We start from the raw sequence: 18,060 nt of genomic DNA on the forward strand, positions 1-18,060 counted from the left end.
GACCCTTCCCAGGGCTTGATGTATTTTTGCAAAGAAGAGTGATTTATAGAGCCTGTGAGCAAACATGGGTAGAGAGACGTGGTGACTGGGACCATGGTGACCTCTACCAGTTATGCCAACTCATGTTGGTAGCCCAGGACTGTGGTAGCTCTCTGGCCAGGGGCTCTGCCCACTGCCTGGGCATTTGGTTCCTGGCACCCAGAGTCAGAGTTCATGACAATTCACTGAGCATCTACTCTGTCCTCAGCTCCATCACATATACACCTCGCTCAGCACTGAGATCAGTCCTGGGGAGCAGATGTTCTTCTTCTCTTATGGCCAAGGAAACAGAAATGCAGGAAGGTTAATGGGCCAAGGTCACATGACTAGCGAATGGCAGAGGCACCATCAAGCAGGGTTCTCCTGACTCTAGAGCTGACTCTAGAGCGAGTGTTCTTTTTACTAAACCATGGTCGCAGTTCAAGACTCACTCCGGGGCTGATGCCCACAGCCTTCCATTCTCCAGAATGGCTGCTGAGGGAGTCTGGAACTACTCAAAGGGTCTGGAGCCATGGCAACTGGGAACTGGGCAGGGAAATGGGGTGGGGACTTCTTATTACTCCCAGCCTCCATCTTGAGCCTGGAAATTTGGCCGAGGACCTTGTGTCACCGAAGCTGACCCTACATTCACAAGAACCTGTGGATTAGAATCGGCTCAGGTGGTGAGACTTTATCACTGGTCTTACAGAACCACCTGAGTCTTTTGGAACCAGCTGAGATGCCATCTAAGCCTCTGGGGCAGCTGCTTCCTTTACTTTCTCCCTTACTCCAAAGGGTCAGCATTTGGATCATTCATTTCAGGTAGGATGAAAACATATCTAACCCATCCAAGCCCTCACATGTCTCCTTGCCAAGGTTGTGAATGTATTCTGCATGTCTTAAGGAACTCTGCATTCACAAAGAGATACAGTTGTGGCACTTGATGGCTGAGGAGTGTTAGATTCATCTGTTCATTCAACCAGGGATCTGCAGATGCCCGCTAAGTCCCAGGGACTGTGATGGGCTGTTGGGCACAGGATATCATTTAATCCAACCATCCCCATTTTACAGATGTTGGAACCTAGGCACAGAGTCCCTTAGCTGGTGAATCTTTAAGGCAAAAATCTGATCCCTTAGATATCACTGATTTATTCAGCTAACACTTAGGGAGGACCTTCTGTGTGCCAATCACTGTGCTCGGGGCTGGGGGAGAAGGATAAGAGACTGAGTAATTACTATACAAGGTGATAAGTTCTCTTCTAGAAGCATATGCAGAGTTCCATGTGAGCCCAGGGGAAACTGAGATAGCTCTGGGGAAGGGAAGCTTGGACTGTCTGCCTTTGGAAATGTCTCAAAAAGAGCTGCAAGTTCCAAAGAGAGGAAGATGTGTTCAAAGCTCAGAACCTTTTCTTCAAGCAAAGGCTTAATGACAAAAAGAGAAACAGAAGTTGCTTTGGTTGAACCAGGTGAAAATCCTGGGGTCCTGCCATTTGCACCCTGGGTCCCCTCACCCTCACCCTGTGGTCCCAAAGGGGCCACAGCGTGGCCCAAATGGGTCCCCTAGAGCCCATTTTGAAAACCACTGGGTTGGCTGATGCCGGGAGGGTGCTCCAGTTTTCTCCATCAGTGGTTCCTCCCCTCATCCTGGAGTTCCTGGTCTCATACTGGGTGCTCAGTCTAGTCTGCTGAATAAATTGATGACAGTCTGGCCTTTTGCTTTCTCTCAAATTTGTGGCTCCGGGGCTCAGAATTCCAAAAAGCATTTCAAGACTCAGTCTTAATTTTCCACCACACGGGAGAAGGTGGCAATGGTGGTGGCCTGTCTTTGGAGAATGGCAGGGACGCCACAAGAGGTCACTGCAGGAACACTGTTCAGGAGAAAAGAACTCCTCAGAGAGCTCTAAGCTGGAACAACGAGGTAAAACAGGGAGCCTTCAGGGTCAGTGCCTCTGTTGAGCCTCATTAAGGCCCTGCTGGGATTCAGCGCTGTCACTGCCGGCTCTTCAGGTCAGGTAGCGTGCAGTACCCAGTGGTAATCCAAGGGCCCCACGAGGCATTGCAGCTACAATAGCCTGTTCTCAGGGGTTGCTTCTGCATGGCATGTGGTCAGCATGGAACTCCCCGGGCAGACCCAGATCTCGCTGGGCAGTGTCTGCAGCAGGTTTACCCAGAGACGGCCAGGAGTCCTCAACCCCTCCCTGGGCCTGGGCTGCAGGCGTGTGTACCCGGAGGAATCGCCCAGTGCAGGGGCCGGATGAAGGCTTGGGTGAGGGGGGTCCCCAGGGTGGTACAGATTATTTACTCATCAGTCAGTTAGCAAATGCTGAGGAGCTCGAGCTACCGCCTGGGGCTTTCTTTTCCTAAAAGGCCTCTTTGACCAAGACTTCCTTGCTCAAAAATGCACAGTGGCTCAACTGCCTGTGAGAGAAATCTTCGGATTCAAGGCTCTCAGTGAACTGGCCCATCTCACCGTGTTAGCCTTTTTCTGGACTACTTCAGATCAACTCCCCGCAAAGTCAACCTCTCCACAAAGCACAAAACAAACACACACACACTGCATACACCCCCCACACATACATATACATACACATCACACACACACTATATACACATACATCCCCCTCATACATACATATCACACACACACACACACCGAATCAGCCTTCCCCCCCCACCCCAGCACACACACAACTATCCCCTGCTCCCACCCTCCTCTCTGTGGTTCTGACTCCTGCTTATTCTTCAAGGCTCAGCTCAGGCCCATGGCCTTGGTGACACCCCCCAGGGGCCACTCTCTCTGTTAAGATCCTGAAGCTCTGATGGTCTGTCCCTCTCACCTGCCACATTTCATATGCTGCTTGGTAGTGCGATGGGCCTTTTAAATTTTAATCACAGGAACGTGGTAGAATTTTGGTTGTGAGCTGCAGGAGATCCAGGCCCTGATCAAATATTGCTTGGAAGAGACACCTGAGAGAGAGGGCACAGCCCCCGTTCCTGGGATGGCTTCCCGGGTTCTTGTCCTGTGCTGTGAGGCCGTCAGAAAGCAGGGTTCCTGGAGTACGTCACCCCTCAGTGAGTTACGCGCTAATGTCAGGCATCTCGCTTTTACAGAGGGTCAATGCGAGAATCATCTTGTTGAACAACATTTCGGTATCTTTTGTAAAACTGCAGTTGACGACATCATTCACTATGTCACTCAGTGTCCTTTATACAAAGGTCCCCACGATAAATTCTGGTCTGTGTTTAGTTCCAGAAGAAATTCTATTTCTGCAGATAAATTAGTTAGTATGCTTCCTGTGGTCAGAAAATGAAAACTGTGTAACGCTGGGTACTCTTCTTTCTTCTTGGTGGCTAGATAAGACAGAGTCGGATTTATTGCCTGTGTGTTGTAATCCGCTCAGCTGTGGGCTCCAAAAGCACTTACTCCTTCTACTTCTTTTAAATGGACTTATTTTATGTTCAAATGTCTCATTACACGTTTGCAAGATGTGTGAGTCTGGGAGTCATCTGGGGAAGCATTGACTTGGCCTGTTTATTGCCTGTGCTGGCTGCCGGGGGTACAGAGATTAATTTGACTGCACCCAGCTTTCCAGGAGCTCACATTTTAGAGTGGAGAATAGCTATGGAAATAAATAATTACAAAACAAGGTTGGTGCTTCAGCAGAGGTGCATGAGGCTAAAGGACAAAGCAGACTGGGGAGAAGCGGGTGGGCGAGGCTGCGTGGAGGAGGTCAAGGCCAACTTGGTTTGGGGCTACAGTGGGAAGAGGACAGTGGATAGAATAATACACGTGTCTAAATCTGGAATTAGATAAAGAGTTATCTTTTTTTTTTTTTTTTTTTTTGCGGTACGCGGGCCTCTCACTGTTGTGGCCTCTCCCGTTGCGGAGCACAGGCTCCGGACGTGCAGGCCCAGTGGCCATGGCTCGCGGGCCCAGCCCCTCCGCAGCATGCGGGACCTTCCCGGACTGGGGCAAGAACCCGTGTGCCCTGCATCGGCAGGCAGACTCTCAACCACTGCGCCACCAGGGAAGCCCAAGAGTTATCTTTTTAATGTATATATTCCCTTGTGCTGGCTATGCACCCTTCGAGGGCAGGCACTGAATCCCTGTCCCTCTGTGGACTCCATAATGCTCAGCCTGGGGCTGAGGGCCGTGCAGTGTGGTAGTCACAGCACAAGCTCTCGAGCTGCATCTGCATTTGCATCCTTAGCTGAGCAAAGCTGCGTAGGTTCACCTTAACCCCTTTGGGCCTTAAGTAAAGTGAGGATAATAGCAGAACCTCCCGCATGGGGATTTTAGGAGCTTTAAGGAGGGAAATACAAGTAAAGGGCTTAGAGCCACGGCACATGGGGAAGTACTCAAGAGACGTTTGTTGCTTAGTCCCAGCTGCATCACTGACAACACTTTACCACGCCGGGGAGCTAGCACAACAGAGGGGGAAAAACACACACAGCTGAATTCAGCAAAGCATGCTCAACTCAGCCAGCTCCATCTAGGTCAGTTAGCATCACTTCCAAATGATGCTTAACTGAAAAATAATAGTTTTATTGTTTCCTGAAATAGTGTGCGGGAGTCAGCCCTGCTCTAAGGCCACCAGTAACTTGTTCGTTGATGATATTCTTAGAACTGGTCATTGATGATTTTCTTAAGGAACCCACCCCCTCCAGCTCTGGCTGTCACATCAAGGGGGCCCACTGGGCCCAATGCTTCTCTTGCCCCACTCTGTCTCCTTGGTTTCCCTGGTCACTGCCTTTCAAAAGGACCAGGGTCCCTTGGGTGGGCAGTGAATGCAGGCAGAACCATAATGTGGATTTTCAGCCGGGAAGGGGAGTAGAACTCTTCTTAAGAGCAAAGATGCTCATGCACAGAACGGGCCTTTCCATGGGTGCTTATCTGTGTGCCAGTGGTGTGGTGGGAAACGTTTAACAACTAGCTCTCTGGGAAAGAAAGCCCCAGTTTGTAACAGTATTTGCCCTTGGTGTAAATACTCCCACTGTGGCTGATTTCAAGCTGCCAGTGGGATGTCACTGAGGGTGGAATTGGGAAGAGAGGCCCAGAAGCACGCCATGAGACAGTGTTTCCAGGACACAGATGCGGTCATTGTAAATAACCTCGTGAGCAGAGATAGCAGTAAAATGTAGTAAATTAATCAGGAAGTGATACATTTTGAGTATTCCCCAAATTCCTGACATGGTGACATGCTCTCCACTGGATCTGGCCTTCTTTCATCAATCTACTGTCTCTTCCACACGGGGCCTCTCACCTCACCATTAAGTCTTTGCTTTATGAGATTACACTTCTGCAAATTTTCTTGGCTATATGTCTACTCATACAAACAGAGACATATTCGTATGCAAAATACACGAGAAAACCTCTCCTGTTCAGACTTGCTCATTACTTCTGACCCCCCTAACCCCCCAAAACCCCAAACTCAACCAAGCGACCCCACCTGCACTTTCATGGAAACTTAGGAACATGTAGGTAAAAGAAAGAAATAATATCAAAGGGAATACTTGAAATGGAGGGTGAGGGAAAGTAGGGAGGAGAAGCAGCAGACAAAGAAACAGAACAGAAAGGGGGAAGGAACCGCAACACAAACAAACCCACAGAAATGGAAGGGTGAGACCAGGTGTAGTCACGGCCTCATCCCTGTACTGAAGCCCAAACTGCAGAACGTCAGGAAGCCAAATACACCGAGCGAGTTGTTTTTGTTCTTACAGGAGCCGTGGGTCCTGGCCTTCAGCCCCAAGGCTAGTCTGAAGGGCAAGGGTTAAGGCAGGAAACGGTGCTGTAAATAATCTGCTGCATTGAGAGCTTTCTCTCAATGAGAAGAAGTCCCTTCTGAAATGTGTCCCTTGGGACACATGTGCACCGGCGGGTCCACAGCCCCATCAGACAAGCTCCTAGGGCGTCTGGATAGCAATGTGGCATTTGATCTCAAAATGGCAGCTGGGAGATGGTAACACTTCTTCTCTAATTGGGATAGTATGCTTTTAAAAATAAATAGGTATTTCAAATGCTCTTAATTAGACTTTCAGCCAAAGTGCTTTCTGTTTGAAGTTTGCTGATTACTTCAGGCAAAGTTGGGCCCTGCTGCACCTGACACCTGCTATACTTCAGAAGAAGGCTCCCAGAGAGGTGAACACAGGAATTAAGGAGGAGCCTGCGGTTGAAGAGACGCAGCAGGGTTGGGATGGGGTGGGGGCGCTGAGAGGATGGAGCACCTCTTGCCCTGAAAGCCATGGAAATGACTCCCCAGGCCCTAGAGCAAAACCGCCCTTGGAATTACTTGAGTGGCATTTTCCACATCATTGTTTCTGTTCAACAAGCATCATGAAGACTGAAGAAGAGACCAGGTGGCAGCCAGCGCTAGGGATGACTCCCTCTCTGGTGACCTGCACCTCAGCACAGCTCCCCTCAGAGGTCCCTGGGCCCTTCCCAAGCACGGCGCTATGAGTTAGGGCCCCGGGCAGCCCTGGCTGTGTGCTGGGGAAGGTGCTCCGCAGAATCCTGGCTCCAAGACCCTGCCCAGGCCTCTGGCAATGGGAGGTCAGGCCCAGCACATCTGCCTGACCCCTCAGTCCCGGGGCCAACAGGGAAAAGCTCAGGCTCCATTAGTGTGTCTTAGGCTTCCTTGTTCTGTGTTTCTGATGTAATCAGTAGTTATTTGATATGATCATTGTTATGACCAAAACTGAACCACCAACCTTCCCAATAATCCAAGTTACTAGGCTCAGACGGATTACCCTCATGACGCTGGGGCTCTACGCCATTTCCCCCCAGAGATCCTGCGCACAGGATCTCTCCAACTGCAGGTCATTCCAGGGGCCAGCCCCTCTCAAGGGGAACCCCGGTGTTTGGAACACATGAATTGCTTATTTAATCAAAGCTCTAGAAGCCTTAATCCCAGGCTAGTGGGAGAGGATATGGGGGGCCCTGCCCAGGATCCCTGTTCCACCAGCCTCCCAGGGAGCTGCACACTTCTCCTGGGTGACTTCCTTGGGTCACATGTCACAAGGGGGCATTTTCTGCAGATGCCCACTGCCTAAAAGGTGCCCAGGCCCTCTTACAATATCACTCTGTTGGTTTAGTGTTTGCATTATTAATGTATGAAGTGGGCCCATCGTTGTTGTGGGCAGTAAATTGCATGGGGACCAAGAGCACCCAGTGTGGACTCAGAGACCTGGTTCAAATCCTAGTTTCAACACTTAGTAGCCTGTGACCTTGGGCAAGTCACTGAATCACCTTCACCTGGAAAAGGCACTGCACTCTTAGGACTGTTGTGAGGATGAGGAGACGTGCACATAAAGCAGTGCACAGAGAGAGTTCAGCCACGGGTAGCTGTTTTCATCACCAACCGTTACTGCTGGGATGAGTTAGTCATGGTTCTAGAAAGCTCCGAGTAGGACCCTGAGGAGCTGGGACATAGCGGGTGAATTTAGGTTGGGGTGTGGGGTGGAAAAGGTCAGAGGATAAGGCAGCAGCCGGGAGGGTGGAGTGCCAGGTGCTGACAGCCGGAAGCAAGCACACAGGAGGGGGAGACTGGTCCCAGAGAGGAGGGGCGTCCCAAGAAAGCTGCACTGACCGCAAACCTCCCCTCCTTGAACCTTCCCAAGGGTTCTGGATGGGTTGTTGTTCAGCTGGGCGTGGGCTTCCCAGACCAGGTCAGCCTGTATTACCTTCCCCGTCTGCTTGCAGGCTCCACTTTGTACCCACCTAGAGCTACTTGCTGCATGTGCCGCTGGGTGATTTCTTCCTTCAGGCGACCTGTCAAAGACACAAAGGAAACCACTGGTGAGTCTCCAGTGGGCTGGAGGAAGACGTGTCCTCGGAAGCAGGTGGCGAGCTAAAAAAATTAGGTAGAGTATGAAAGACCAAGCAAGCATAGCCCTGCAGGCCCTGGATGTGTGGAATAAGAGGCTGCAAAGGCTGAGGCCCTGGCATGTCAATATAAGCACACATTTCACCTTTGGACTCACCATCTGTGGGTTCAGTTATCTTAGTATATCACTCATAATCTTTGCTAGGGCTACAGTCTCTTAAACAGTTCTATGTGTCTATTATTAATGAAGGGGGAAGCAGGATTTGATCTTTTAATAATTTATAGGATCCCTTTAAAATCCACTTCTTTCTTTTAAGCTATAAGAAACTGTGTCAAAAAATATGGTGCGGGGCTTCCCTGGTGGCGCAGTGGTTGAGCGTCTGCCTGCCGATGCAGGGGATGTGGGTTCGTGCCCTGGCCCAGGACGATCCCATATGCCGCGGAGCGGCTGGGCCCGTGGGCCATGGCTGCTGAGCCTGCGCGTCCGGAGCCTGTGCTCCGCAATGGGAGAGGCCACAGCAGTGAGAGGCCCGCGTACCGCAAAAAAAAAAAAAAAAAAAAAAAAAAAAAATATATATATATATATATATATATATATATGGTGGTTTTAGTTGATGATAACCTTAATATGAACACAACAGTTGATCATTTGGTAGGAAACACATCTAATTCCACGTTGCATCAATAAAGGTCTAGTGTGTAGATCAAGGGAGGTGAGAGCACCGCTGTACTCTGCAGTGGTCAGACCCCAGTTGGTTATCTGTTCTAGGAGCTATTTTTTTGTAAGGAACATTAGTAAAATAGAAAATACTTAGAAGATGGTAACTGGGATGGTGAGGGCTCGGAAACCACGTCATGTGAGAAATTGTTAAGGTGACTGGAGATGTTTAGACAGGGAAAAAAAAATATTTGGAGTTATGGAGACAATGGCTGTCTTTAAAAATCTAAACATTGTTATATGGATGAGAGAACGGATTCATTTTTGTCCTACTGCTGAGGGTCAAAGTCAAGTCGAATGAAGGCAGATTTGGGGCTCAATACGAGGAAGAAACAGCTCACGATGAGGACTGTCTCCACGTGGATTAAGTTGTCTCTAAATGGACTAAATCTCCTGGCAGAGCAGTGAGCCTCTTCCTGAAAATGCTCAAGCAGAAGCTGGCAGCCATCTGTTGGGGTGTTAGATGGAGAATTCCTGCCCTGGGTAGGAGCTGGGACCACATGACCTCCAGGCTTCCTCCATCTCTGAAACTCCGTGATGCCATGCTCGAGGCATGGCTGCAACAGCAGCCCTGGGGTTTGTTTATGTCCAAGCATTCAGCACACTTGTTAAAATGTCAGCGCTGTCTGCATTGCACGTCCCATTTGGGAGATGTGATCAGGCCACTGGGGGATTCTGAGAAAGCCTGGGAATTTCATTGCTTCCTTTCCTCATATACAGTTCATTCTATGCCTCAAAGGCTGCACCTGAACTGAGTTTCCAATGAAGCCGTCACAGGAGACCTTGTCACTCCCCAAAAGTTCTAGGGCACTCCTAGGATATTATGACTGGGAGGGATGGCAGAGGTCATTCAGTTTAATATACCACACAATTTAGGAGTCCCTTCTACAGAATGAAATGGTCATTTCACCTCTGACTTATATGTACCCAGGCTGTTCCACTGGTTAAATTATATATAAGGAATTGCTGATGTGCTATTGACACCTGATTCCTTGGAATTTTCCTATTTGGACCTGGTGTGTTCTCTGGAACAGCATAGAAAAAGGATCCTCTCTCATGGGCAGTGAGACCCCTTTACACATCTGAGGGTGCTATGGTTTCTCCACTTAGATGTGGCCTCTCTGGGTTAAACGTCCCCAGTTCTTTCAGCTCCACCTCAGAGGCCACTGTCTCCTGGTGTGTCACTGTGCAAGTCTGCCCTGCCTTCCACGTGTCCCCCCTGGAGAGGACTACGCACAGAGACGGAGCCAAGGACTGGGTGGAAGCAATCATTGCACCCTAATTCCAAATGGGGGCGAGTGAGAACTTAAGGAATGTGTTGGAAGGGGGTGAGGAGGCGGAAACCTAGCCCATGGCCGAGTACTGGATGAGCCTAGAGCCACCAGGACCTGAAACCCAGCCCAGCCATGGCCAGAGGTGGGCTCTCTTCCCCACATGACCCTACTGTCTGCACCAGCAGAGTCAACAAGTTGGGGGCACAGGGGTGGTGTTGGGCTGAGCCTCCAGTCTGCCTCAGACACTGCTGAATTGATTTTTAAAGACGCACGGCACACACAGTCTTCAAATAAAAGGAGATAGTGCTGCGGCGAATGCAGCGGCCCTTTTAGACACCTCTCTCGGTTTCGAGGAGGTCATCGAGGGCTTTCTCACGCCCACAGTGTGGAGCACCGATGCTGCTGTGGTGCCTGGCTGGTTTCTGGTGCAGGTGCCACGAGCCTCTAATGTGCCTGGGTACCACCCTCCTAATGAGACTGGACAGTGACCTGCTCCTTTAGAGCCCACACGGGCTGCCTGCCCCCCCCCCCGGAAACTACCTCCCCGACAACAAGCCTCCCCGCAAAAGAGTGTCCTCGAAGACCGGCCTCCCTGACCATGCGCCTCCCCAGCTATGTGCCTCCCATAGGTGCTCAGCCTTGTGTGTTGTGGCTTCCCCTGTTCCTACCGGAGTGACCAGGCTCCCCTTCCCAAGCCCTGGGGAGGCTATTTTGGAATAACAGGGTGAAGCATTCTCCACAGATCCAGCCTGGGAAATACTGCTCATGAAAATAAAGAGGGGGGTTTTGCCACCAGGACTGAGAGTTCTATAAACTCCACAAACATAGATACCTATTCCCAGAACAATGAGCCATCCCTAGGGGTCATGAGGTGGGTCGTTAGAATGCCGCATATTGATAAAGGCAGGTGGAAAATCTGTTTAGTGATGCTCAATTTTGGCCAATTGGCTAACATCTCCCACCACACGGCATTTTTTGCTTTTGAGATCTTCCCAAACAAGCTTCTAAAAATAGCCTTATGACTGATACCTAATTGCATTTTCCAACAGAGCCATTCTTCATGTGAAGGTAACAGTCTCTGTAATCGGCTGGATCTTGCAGCTCCATAGGTCTTGGCAAAAGAAGGAGTTGAGGGGGATTGCAGAATTCACTCAGCATGCGGCTCGCTGTCATTAGCACGGTGATAAATTTGCTACTTTTGGCCTGGGTTCCTGGACACATCCCTGTCCCGAGGTATGGAAAAGAGATGAAACGGAAACAGAGAACTCCCAGCCCGAGGCAGGAGATGGTCTGGGAGGGAAGCCGGGGAGGGCAGGAGCGCTCTGCTTGTAGGAGAATGGCGGTAATTAGTGATTTTGCCTCCAGTAACTTACAACAGTACATGCTGGAAACACCTTCTCTCACTTTTGGATTCATTACTTGACAAGAGTGGAGGTGGCAGCAAGGGGTGCAGGGGTACACTGAGCTCCAGAAGAGAGGCATGACCTTTAAAAACACCTGCGTGCACAGTATGCACCAAGTGGTAGTTCATATGCGAGGTATTATCATCATGCAGAAGCAAAACTCATTTGTTTTACAGTGATACTCAGTTTTCTGGATAAAACAATTTTCCTCAAGCTTCACACTTTATTTTGCACGCATGTTAGTTTGAAATCGTTCACCAAGTGCAAGCTGTTTAGCTGGTCCAGAGCAGAGCCCTTCACTTATTCTCCCTTGGTACAGCTGTTGCAAGCTGTTTGTGCAGCTTCCACGATGCGGTGCCTTTAATTAATTTATTTTTTTGCAGTACACGGGCCTCTCACTGTTGTGGCCTCTCCCGTTGTGGAGCACAGGCTCCGGACGCGCAGGCTCAGCAGCCATGGCTCACGGGCCCAGCCGCTCCGCGGCATGTGGGATCTTCCCGGACCGGGGCACGAACCCGTGTCCCCTGCATCGGCAGGCGGACTCTCAACTACTGCGCACCAGGGAAGACCCACAATGCGGTGCCTTATTGAGGATGTTGATGTTACTGTCAAGCAATACCTATTTATTGTTCCTCCACCCTATGTTAAGCACCATGTTCTAAGTGCTATGGAACCTACAAACTAATAGAAGACTCCATCCTAGTTCAAGAAAGTTAGCATGATATGGGGGATGGCAAACAGGTGGCCTGCATGCTCTTCCTTTAAAAAGCTGAACCCACGGTCGACCTTGCCCTTCCATCGTGGATGGTTTGCTTTCCTGCTGAGTCTGAGTTTGGCTCTTCAACCCAGTACTTTGGGCAGCGATAACCAGTCACTTGGAGTTGGACTTGAGATGAAGCAGACTTCTTTGCCGTTTTGATTTTACTAGAAAGTAATTACAGATGTGTAGGTAGAGAGAATTAAGTTCAAATCCCAGCTCTGCTACTTCCTAGTAGGGCAGGTTACTGAACATCTCTAAGCCTCAATTTTAGCATCTGAAAAATAGGAATAATAGTATAACTGTGATAATACCTGCTTTACTGTATCTCAAGACTCGTGGGTGGATCAAGAGATAACGTACCAGCATCTGTGACACATGACACTAGCTTTAGGCATCAAGGTACTTTCAGACATATTGGAAGGATACTATGTTCATAAGATGACAGGTCCTGAAGGGCAAAGGACTAAATGTCGATCAATGGTAGAGGGAAGTTCAGAGGAGGAAAAGGTGGGGTAGTGGCATTAGGAAAGGCAACATTACTAAAGGTGAGACTTGAGTAGGTTCCGAAAAGAGCAGAGGGTTAAGGGGGCCGTTGGGAAAGGCCCAGAGAGCTGGGCCCTTAAAATCAGGCACATTCATCTCCTCCTTGCTAATAAATATTTCCAGTCACAGAGAGCTGTTAGAGCAAGATGGTGGAGGAGGCCAGCTTTAAATTGGTTTGGGGCAGGGGTTGGAAGGAGGGCTTGAATGGGGGAGTAAGGCTGGGGGGAGACCGAGTTCTAATCATACTAGAGTCCAGGATCCTAGGTAATAATTACCAAGGGCTTTGGACCCAGGTAAAAATCTCTTCTTCTATTTGACTATACTACTATTGTATCCCGGGAAAATCAAATGAAAATAAACTTCAGTAGCAGGATTGGGGTGTGGGGAGAACACACAGAATGTTTCCTGCCTGAGGGGCCTCTTTGAAAGGGAAGGTCTAGTTAGTGGTTCTGAATTTGGAGCATCGATTGTGGCTATGACGTAGAAGCCAGTTTCCCTGTGCTCTAAATAGAGGATTGTGATTACCAAAGGCTGGATTCCCTAAGCTGTTTGTAAGGCTATCTGTGAAAAGAAATGGGCCTAGCATAAATTAAGCGTGCAATCCTTAGATGAATTTCCAAGAAACGAGTACATAAATCATTTGAAGCCTTAAAATCAGGCACATTCATCTCCTCCTTGCTAATAAATATTTCATCAGGCTTTATCTAAACTTGTTTGTGTAATTTGAGAATCTATTGAGGCAAGAACCACCTCTTCCCACCATAGCAATGGCGGGTAAAATTAAAAAAGAGAATATCGAGAAGACTTTGCTGGGTTAGATTACAAGACATATTTCTGAAGACCAGGAGCAGGACAGAGATGCAAAATGGAAAGTGGAGCTTAAGCCTTCAGCCTCGGGGCTCCGGTCCAGAGGCAGGAAGGAGGTTGAAAGTGCAAGATATGGTTGGAAGCTGCAGGGTGAGGAGAGACTCCCCACCACCCAGCCTGTGACTGAAAGGGGACGGAGGAAAACAAGTGCTGCCTGATGTTGCCTGGGGCTCGGGTCACGCCCACTGCAAGCCCAAGGTGGAAGAAAGGGCAAACTCAGCCTCTCTGCTTGCTAAGCCGAGCTGCCCACTGACTCTGACCAGGTCGGCCACAGCCCTGTCCCAATACCGCCGGGAGCAGTTGCTCCAAATTGTCCTTCTTAGAGCTGCTTCTGTACTGGGGGCCTGGAGGGTCTGTCAGACAGAGAGGGATGAGTACAAAGGGACAGGGAGAAAGAGAAAGAAATAAAATGGTTTTCATTAAAAACGAACCTGCCCACCAAAATGCCAAAATATATGACTAAATCTAATGCTAAAAAAGATAGCAAAACCAGTAGTTGGGACCTGAATTTGTTATAGATGAAAAAGTAGTTTTCTGGACAGGCAGGAAAAGACATCTATTGATACAGAAGCACAGAGGGCTGAATTAGCCATACTCTTCAGTTTACTGCACACCATCCTTGTCAGTCTGGGCAAAGCCGTGCACACGCGCGTGTGTGAGTGCAAGTGTGTGTGCATTTTTATCCCCGTGCCTCATGCCCCAGCCCTATTCCTGTGCCCTGCTTTTTCTAACAGGCACACATTCTAACTGGCTTGATGCATACCCTTTTATTGTATGTAATCTTACATCTGCGTTATACGTTTTCTGTGCAATTTGTAAGCTATGGAAGTAATATTGTGCTACAGAGCTCATTCTGTTTCCTACTTACTTATCAGCACTGTGTTTTGACAGATACCAGTTTTGTTATATGTGCATTTAGTTCTCAGTTTATAACTGCTATATACATTCCATACTGTGTACCCCCCAATTTTACTTCCCTTTCCTGAGGCTGGAACAACTAGATTGCCCCCCATTCCCACTAACAGAAATAGCGCTGTGAAGACCATCCTTGAACACATAGTCTGGTAAGTCTGTGAGAAAACTCCTTTGTTGGGTCTCAGCAGATCAGTATATTGAATTTGAGGTGCTGTTCTCCATCAAGACTGTGCCAGTCTACACTCCCAAGACAGACTTCAAAATAAGCATGTTGAGAATACTCAAAGAGATGAATGCAGGCATAAGTTTTCTTTAAAAGGAATAAGAAATCATGCAGCAAATAGGTATAAATGAAATAAGAACAGGTGGATAGGAAAGAAATTTTGAAATGAAAACTAGAATCACTGAAACAAACGAACAAAAAGATAGAAGGAATAAGGGACTAAACCCCAGGCTGGACATATTTTAAGGGTGAATTAATGAACTGGAAGCTAATATAGAAAAACACATCCCAAACACAGCACAGAAGGCAAGAGGTAAAAATGGAAAGAGCAGTTAAGAGTCACGGAGAAGAGACTGAGAGGTTTCATCATTTGCCTGATAAGAGTCCTAGAAGAAGGGAATGAGGCAATGGTGAAGAAGCAATATTTGAAGAGATAGCAGTTGAGATTTTCCAGAATTGAAAAAAACATAAGCCCTTGGATTGACAGTGCACTCTGAGCATTGAGCAGGATAAATAAAAATAAATCTACCCCTGGACATATCATAGTGAAACTGTATAACTTCAGGGGAAAAGAGCCACTATTATCAGCTTCCAGGGGACCTGCAAAGACCAACTTAGACAACAGCCCTGGCCCCAGTGACAGCAATAGGTCCTGGAGACAATGGAGGGAAATAACTGTCAACCTGAATTTTATACACAGTCCAACTATCATTCATAGGTGAGGACACAATAAAGTCATTTCTCAGGCTTCCCTGGTGGCGCAGTGGTTAAGAATCTGCCTGCCAATGCAGGGGACACAGGTTTGTGCCCTGGTCCGGGAAGATCCCACATGCCACGGAGCAACTAAGCCCGTGTGCCACAACTATTGAGCCTGTGCTCTAGAGCCCGCAAGCCACAACTACTGAAGCCCACGTGCCACAACTACTGAGCCTGCGCTCTAGAGCCCGCGAGCCACAACTACTGAAGCCTGCGCACCTAGAGCCCCTGCTCCGCAACAAGAGAAGCCACCACAATGAGAAGCCCTCGCACCACTATGAAGAGTAGCCCCCACTCGCCGCAACTAGAGAAAGCCCACACACAGCAACGAAGACTCAATACAGCATAAATATATAAATAAAATAAATAAATTTATTTTTAAAAAAGTCATTTCCCATCATAAGAGATCTAAGCTTTCACCACCACTCCCCCGCCCCCATCTCCGAAAGGACTCACTGAGAGGCAGCCAAGCAAGAGAGCATGGACTCTGGAGCCAGGCTCCCTGGTCAGCAGACCAGCCGGGCCACTTGCTGGGCAAATTCGTTTAAGTTATGAATGTCAGTGTGCCTCAGTTTCCTCATCTGCAAAACGGGGATAATGACAGTATCTGTTGAGAGGACCAAATCAGGTCACATACGTAAAGTGCTTGGAAGAGTGCATGGCGCATAATAAGAACTATACAAGTCTAAGTCATTATTATGATGATCAGCAAGAAGAAAAACACAGAGAAATATGGAGGATAAAGAAACAATGATGAACATAAAAAAGTAGAGTACTTAAGTAAAAATATTTAAGTAGCTACCATAAACACCCTGCGTGTGTGTGTGCATGTATGTGTGAAAACTAAAACTTTAAGCAGTAATAACACTGGAGCTAAGGTGAGAGACTGTCCAACGGGGACTTAAAGCAAGCTACAGCCCTGGATGTGGGTGGAGGAGGATGGATTTGGAATAACTACAGACATTGTTACACTTACTTTTTAACTCTAGAAGAATAGAAATATGTACTATAGCAGCCAAATCAATAGCGAATCAAAAAAAAATGCAGGGGAGAGGATTGCAGAGAGGGAATGCCAACATTTTAACAATTCAACACAGCAGGAAAGGAGAAAAAAGGAAGCAAAGAACACAGTGAGAAATAAAAGGGCATAAATAATCCTGTTTGGTCAAACAATGGCAAGAGCCTTTCATATATGTGTATAACTGTGTGTGTGTGTGTGTGTGTGTGTGTGAGCACACGTGCACCCATATACACGCTTATATGAGTGTGGAGGTGATGTGAATGGGAATCTACAAAGCTGTTACAATGGGTTAGCTGCGGATGGAAGTGGTGTGGTGGATGAAATGGGTAAGGAGGTGAGAGCCAAGCAAGATGAAAACAAAATCACACATTGCTAAGTGTGTATGATTTATGGCTTATGTAAAAGTATATTTGTGTATATTTATAAAAAGAAATGAAAATTTAAAGACCCACTGCAATATGCTTCCCGGAGAGGGAAATGTGATGCTTCTGTAGCATGCTGAAGATTGTGCTCAGGCATCTGCCACATGTGCGATGACTGAAAATACTCACAACCTGGGCCTCAGTGATAGGCTGGGGGTGATGGGGAGTGTTTCAGTTTATGTGTCAGACCTCTGTTTTTGCTCAGGAACATGACTGAGAAGGGGGGAGGATGGAGGATGCTGAGTCACAGGGAGCCCAGAACAGCAGCAGCAGCCCAAGAGCTTTCCACTGGCCTGGGCTGGGGGAAGCATGTGGGACATCTCCAGCCCTCCCTAGGTGCAGAAGAAGACAAGTCCTTCCTGGGTTCCCTAGAGACAAAGGTCCAGTGACAGAGCACAGAGTGAGAGACCAGAAATGGTCTAAATGCTGGGCAAATGTTTTTAAGTCTTCTCATTCCAAAATGTTATTTCAGTTCTCCAGAATTCAAGCCTCTTCTTCCATTTAATATCATATTTGGTAACATTATCAAGTCACACAGAGAGGAAAACGCAGCTCATTCTGAAAATATCAATAATTTTTTTTTTTTTTTTTTTTTTTTTTTGCAGTACGCGGGTCTCTCACTGTTGTGGCCTCTCCCGTTGTGGAGCACAGGCTCCGGACGCGCAGACTCAGCGGCCATGGCTCACGGGCCCAGCCGCTCCGCGGCATGTGGGATCCTCCCGGACCGGGGCACAAACCCATGTCCCCTGCATCGGCAGGCGGACTCTCAACCACTGCGCCACCAGGGAAGCCCCTCAATAATTTTAAGAAAAATATATTGTAACTTGCTTTGATTCCCCTCATGGGGCTTTTCACCAGGACACCCCATCACCTTGGTCCTCCCTTGTAGAAGAGGATGTGCCCTGTAATTGATGAGCATTTCAGCTCGGGATGAAAACACCAGACAGCAGTCTGGGCTACTTTCTTATCACTAGGATGGTATATGATGATCGTATTTTGGAGGACGCTCTCATTTATAAAATATGACCAAATTATACCATGTCTGGGAGACCAAATTCTTTTCCTATGGGATATTCATTCTGGTTACCCAAGTAATCATAATAATCATACAAGATTAGCACATTCTCTCTGAAGCTTAGGCATTTGGCTATTGTATACGCTTAGTTAAGCTAAGGAGCTTATTGATATCACTATTCCAGTATGTGATAATATTCCATAAACATATTCAGAGAATTAAGTAAGTAAGTGCATTTGTTAAAAGCTCAAACAAATGTGCAAGTAGGTAAAGCATAAGGAAAATTTTCAGCTCAGCAACCA

The 18,060-nt window shown here is 48.0% G+C and overlaps 1 protein-coding gene across 3 annotated transcripts in view; it reads right to left on the reverse strand.

The window, feature by feature from the left end:
- The window catches only part of KIF6 (kinesin family member 6), a 424,730-nt gene that overhangs the window by 34,171 nt on the left and 372,499 nt on the right, over window positions 1-18,060 (reverse strand). For all 3 annotated transcript variants that reach the window (XM_082639032.1, XM_082639031.1, XM_082639033.1), the window contains one exon: window positions 7,736-7,786. In XM_082639032.1, the coding sequence (XP_082495158.1) occupies window positions 7,736-7,786 (51 nt within the window). The remainder of the gene's footprint in view (window positions 1-7,735; window positions 7,787-18,060) is intronic.

Source organism: Mesoplodon mirus (assembly GCF_964341445.2).
Source record: "Mesoplodon mirus genome assembly, chromosome: 12".
NCBI lineage: Eukaryota > Metazoa > Chordata > Mammalia > Artiodactyla > Ziphiidae > Mesoplodon > Mesoplodon mirus.